General features: G+C 38.8%; 1 protein-coding gene across 1 annotated transcript; it reads left to right on the top strand.

The window, feature by feature from the left end:
- Positions 1 to 241: 241 nt before the first annotated feature.
- On the top strand, positions 242 to 4,786 carry LOC120085269 (FT-interacting protein 7-like). Its single transcript, XM_039041177.1, has 2 exons — positions 242 to 462; positions 1,415 to 4,786. The coding sequence occupies exon 2, from the start codon at positions 1,484 to 1,486 to the stop codon at positions 4,544 to 4,546; it is 3,063 nt and encodes a 1,020-aa protein (XP_038897105.1). The 5' UTR covers positions 242 to 462; positions 1,415 to 1,483; the 3' UTR covers positions 4,547 to 4,786.
- The last annotated feature ends 499 nt before the right edge of the window (positions 4,787 to 5,285 follow it).

The raw sequence follows: 5,285 nt of genomic DNA, 5'->3' as shown, positions 1-5,285 counted from the left end.
AGACCCTAAACTAACCGAACCGACCGGCCACCATACCGAGTTTTCATCGGTTTTCAGTGAGGGTTTACTTTTGAAACCGACATATTGATGTACACCCCATAAGTAAAAGTCGACTATGGAATTCAATTTCGACCAATGGTTGATTCCCGCGTCATTAAAATTTCACGAAAATTTATTTTTTGATTTAAAAAATGGAATAAACGTGTTTGGAGAATAAAACAAATACGAACGACCTATGAATATTAAAACTCAGAGTCCATTCAACTCTTTTTCTCTCTTCTTTATCTTTCTTCCAACTTTCCTCCTTCAAACAGAGATGACCGAGATGACCTTGAACTTCATTTCCATCTCCTTCAATTTCTTCCCTTAAAATCTTATCCTCTCTCAAACAAACATCCATCACAGCTCTCCGAAGAGACCCCTCTTTCCCTTTCTCTTTCTCGCAGAGCAAGAACAGTGAAGGTGCGTTGTTTTGTCTTGTACTATTGTGTAATTTCTCTTTTTAGGACAGATCGTGTGGTTTTCTTTCTGGGTCTTTGGAAAAATTTATGGGAAATGAACTGGTTTAGTTTTATGTGTAGATTATGATCGTTTTTGTGAAATTTGTTGTTCCTCTCCTGAGTTTCTCTTTGAACAGGCTGTGAGACTGCTTATTTTTTATGGGGTTTGTTCTTGTAGAGATATTTTAGGTGGGGAATGGGATGATTGGGATGTTGATTTTGGGTTGGAGATAGGGAGGGATATTGCACGCTAAGTGTTTGTGAAAATTCATGGAGATTTTAGATTATGCTTGGTTTGTGAAAGAATTGTATAGGCTCTGTTTGGGAGGGGTTTTAGTAATCTGGTGTGATGGGGAGATTATTTTCTTGATTTGTTTAGTTGGGGGAGAATTTTGATGGAGGGTTGAAGTAACCTGTTGTTGTGTAGAATTTTTCATCTCTCTTTTTGAAGATTCTGTATATCCTTCACCTGTTTCTGGGTCTTGCTTAAATATGTCTTTAGTATTTGGGTGTTTGTTTCACTTTGGAATCTAATTTTGATGTCTTTATTATTTTGTTTTTGCTTTTTCTTGCTACTTTTTGCCTTTATTTTCATTTTGGTTCAAAGTGCGTTTGCTTTCTTTCACTGACTGTTTTCCCAATTTTCTTAGTTTTGGAAGTTCAATGAATAAGGGGGAAAAAGGATCACTGATAACGGGAAAGATCAAGTCATGCTAATTTTATTAGACTGCTAAAAATTAAGCATCGCTTATCATCTCCTATGTTTTGGATTCTGTGGATTTTTTTTTTTGTTCTACAGATCATATAGTTCTCTTAGTTTATTGGAAACCTGAAAAATTATATTTAGAAAGAAAAAGAAAACTACATTTGATATTCTAATAATGCAAAGTTTCTTTCATTTCCTGGTGGTACAGATATCCTTGCCATTTCTTGAAACAGCCGTGTGGAAGTTCATCAGTGCTTGGGTAGTTTGGAAAAGTTTAATGGGTAACTTCAAGCTAGGAGTCGATGTAGTGGGTGCTCATGATCTCATGCCAAAAGATGGACAGGGCTCAGCCAATGCTTTTGTAGAGCTTCACTTCGACCGTCAAAGAGTCCGTACCACAACGAAGGAAAAGGATCTCAATCCTGTTTGGAATGAAAGCTTCTACTTTAACATATCGGATCCACAAAATCTGGCTAACCTTACACTAGAGGCCTTTGTCTTTACCTATAACAAAGCAAGCATCAGCCCGAAGCCCTCCTTTCTTGGAAAAGTTCGTCTTACTGGGACCTCATTTGTCCCGCACTCTGATGCTGCTGTTTTTCACTATCCTCTGGAAAAGCGAGGCATTTTCTCACGAATAAAAGGAGAACTTGGCCTTAAGGTCTATGTAACTGATGATCCGTCTCTAAAGCTTTCAAATTTGCTTCCTGCAGCAGAGTCTCCTGTGGAAAAGGATCCTCTTCCGGTTCCAATCACATCCGAAAACCAATCAACATTACGAAAAGTTCCAAAGCTTGTAGCAAGTTTATTTTCTACCGATAAAACTGAGTCAAGACAGACATTCCATCACCTTCCCAATGCAAAGCAGTCTCAACAGGATACTCCACAAGCTAGTGTACCAGTTGTGACCTATGGAGGATATGGTATGAATTCTAATCCAATGGTTGTAAATACTGTTCAGGCATACCCAGGGTCATCATTTCAATATAATGATTATTCAATAAGAGAGACAAATCCCTACCTTGGCGGTGGGATGGTTGTTGGGGGTCGTCTTGCACTTCAAGACAAACTTACGAACACCTATGACCTTGTAGAAAAGATGCATTATCTTTTTGTTCGAGTTGTGAAAGCCCGTGATCTTCCTACCAAGGATTTGACTGGAGGCTTGGATCCTTATGTTGAAGTGAAACTAGGGAACTTTAGGGGAACTACAAAGCATTATGAGAAAAATTCAAGTCCTGAATGGAATGAGGTATTCGCTTTTACAAGGACGGATTTGCAATCAACTGTCCTGGAAGTTACTCTTAAAGACAAAGATACCATAAAAGATGATTATGTTGGACGTTTGTACTTTGATCTTCATGAAGTTCCTACTCGAGTTCCACCTGATAGTCCATTGGCTCCAGAATGGTACCGCCTCGAAGACAAGAGTAGATCAAAGAAAAAGGGAGAACTAATGCTTGCTGTATGGTATGGCACACAAGCTGACGAGGCTTTTCCATATGCTTGGCATTCTGATGCTATCTCTCCTACTGATGGTACTTCGGTCATCCCAGCATATATTCGCTCGAAAGTTTATCATTCACCTAGATTGTGGTATGTTCGTGTCAATGTTGTTGAAGCTCAAGACTTGGTTGTACAAGAGAAGTCTCGTTTCCCAGATGCCTATGTGAATGTACAAATTGGCAACCAAATTCTAAGGACAAAAGCGGTGAAGACTCAAACAATGAATGCCTTGTGGAATGAAGATTTGATGTTTGTTGCTGCTGAACCCTTTGATGATCATTTGATCCTTTCTGTTGAAGACCATGTTGGTCCCAACAAGGAAGAAACTCTAGGGAGGGCTGTTATTCCACTGAATTCTGTTGAAAAGCGTGCTGATAGTCGACCTATCCGCAGTCGATGGTACAGCCTTATGAAATCTATGTCAGATGCCGTGGAAGCAGGGGAGGGAAATAAAGACAAGGATAAGGATAAGGATAAGGATAAGTTCCATAGTAGACTCCATCTTCGTATTTGTCTCGAGGGTGGATATCATGTGCTCGATGAGTCGACTCACTATAGTAGTGACCTCAGACCCTCATTGAAACAACTTTGGAAACCACCAATAGGTATATTGGAGCTTGGCATCCTGGGTGCTGATAAACTTCACCCAATGAAAAATAGGAATGGAAAGGGTACAACTGATACATTTTGTGTGGCAAAGTATGGTCAGAAATGGGTTCGAACTCGAACAATAATTGACAACTTAAGTCCCAAGTACAATGAGCAGTACCACTGGGAGGTTTTTGATCCTTCTACAGTCTTAACTGTGGGCCTTTTTGACAATGGCCATATTGGTGAATCCAGCAATAATAGGGACACAAAAATTGGAAAGATTCGAATTCGTATTTCAACTCTTGAAACCAATCGCATATATACACATGTATATCCATTGCTTGTCCTTCAACCTTCTGGTGTCAAGAAGATGGGTGAACTGCACCTCGCTCTAAGATTTTTGTGCCCATCGGTTGTGAATTTGATGTCTATGTATTCAAGGCCCCTATTGCCAAAAATGCATTACATAAGGCCGTTATCTGTGTCTCAACAGGAATCACTACGGTATCAAGCAGTCAATATTGTAGCAGCTCGATTTAGCAGAGCAGAGCCTTCTCTTAGGAAGGAGGTTGTTGAGTACATGTCTGATGTCGACTCTCATCTTTGGAGCATGAGACGAAGCAAAGCTAACTTCTTCAGGATTGTATCGGTTTTTTCGGGATTACTTGCAATTGGAAAATGGTTTGGAGAAGTGTGCATGTGGAAGAACCCCGTTACTACAGGGCTGGTTCATCTTCTATTTTTAATGCTAGTTTGTTTCCCTGAGTTGATCATGCCCACAATATTCCTCTACATGTGTGTTATAGGAATTTGGAACTGGCGATATCGTCCTCGGAACCCTCCACATATGGATACACAACTCTCTTATGCAGAGGCAGTGAACCCTGATGAGCTTGATGAAGAATTCGACTCATTTCCAACGACTCGAAGCCCGGACATTGTTCGAATGAGGTATGATCGGATGAGAAGTGTGGCAGGAAGAATCCAAACTGTGGTTGGGGATGTGGCGACGCAAGGAGAACGAATTCAAGCGCTCTTAAACTGGCGAGATCCTCGTGCAACAACGATATACATAATCTTTTGCTTCATTGCAGCTCTTGTGTTGTATGTAACACCTTTCCAGATGTTGTTCCTTCTAACTGGTTTTTACGTAATGAGGCATCCTAGGTTCAGAAATCGAATGCCATCGGTGCCTATGAACTTCTTCCGCAGGCTGCCCGCTAGGACAGATAGTATGTTGTAATTTGAACTACAATGGTGATGGGTTCTCTCAAGCTTGGCTTCTCTATCAAGATGCAAAGATTTTTTAGAAATGGTTGGTCAATGGTCATGGTGAAAGTTGTAGATCCGTTTGTAATCTTCTTCATTTGGCTGGCATATGTTGGTGAAGGAAGTAGAAGTACTGTCAATGTAATGCTACGTTTTGTATGGAGTATTGTTGATAAATACTGTCTTATGAAACCATTTCCTCTGCATTCTCTGTTATGTGGTATCCTGAAACTTTATTTATATATTTATTTGAAAAGAAAAAACTTTATATTTATATACTTTTCGTACTTATATATATAAGAACAGGTTATTAATTAAAAAAGAAGCAAAAGAAAAAAGGAATGGAGACTGGAGAGAATAAATTAAGAAGTTTTCACTTAAAAAAAAAAGTCATTTAATATAATAGGTTTCTTATGAATTTGCCCTGGTTGTGCAATTATTTTTTCTTTCAAAGTGCAAGAGTGGAGGGCTCATTTTCACAAATAATATTGTTTAAATTAAAAGTAACCACGTTCCTAAATTATTTTTGTGGTAAAAAATTATGATCATTCCTATTCAAATCACATTATTAACATATTAAACAAAATTTCAATATAAACAAGATTTGACTCTCTAGGTTCTTCCACTCCACGTACTCTCAAAAAAGGAATTATATGTTAAAGCAAAATAATAATGAAGACCAAAAGCATCCGACGTTTTAAAAATTTTGAAAG

Source organism: Benincasa hispida, chromosome 9, assembly GCF_009727055.1.
Source record: "Benincasa hispida cultivar B227 chromosome 9, ASM972705v1, whole genome shotgun sequence".
Lineage (NCBI taxonomy): Eukaryota > Viridiplantae > Streptophyta > Magnoliopsida > Cucurbitales > Cucurbitaceae > Benincasa > Benincasa hispida.
This window is presented reverse-complemented; position numbering and strand designations above follow the sequence as displayed.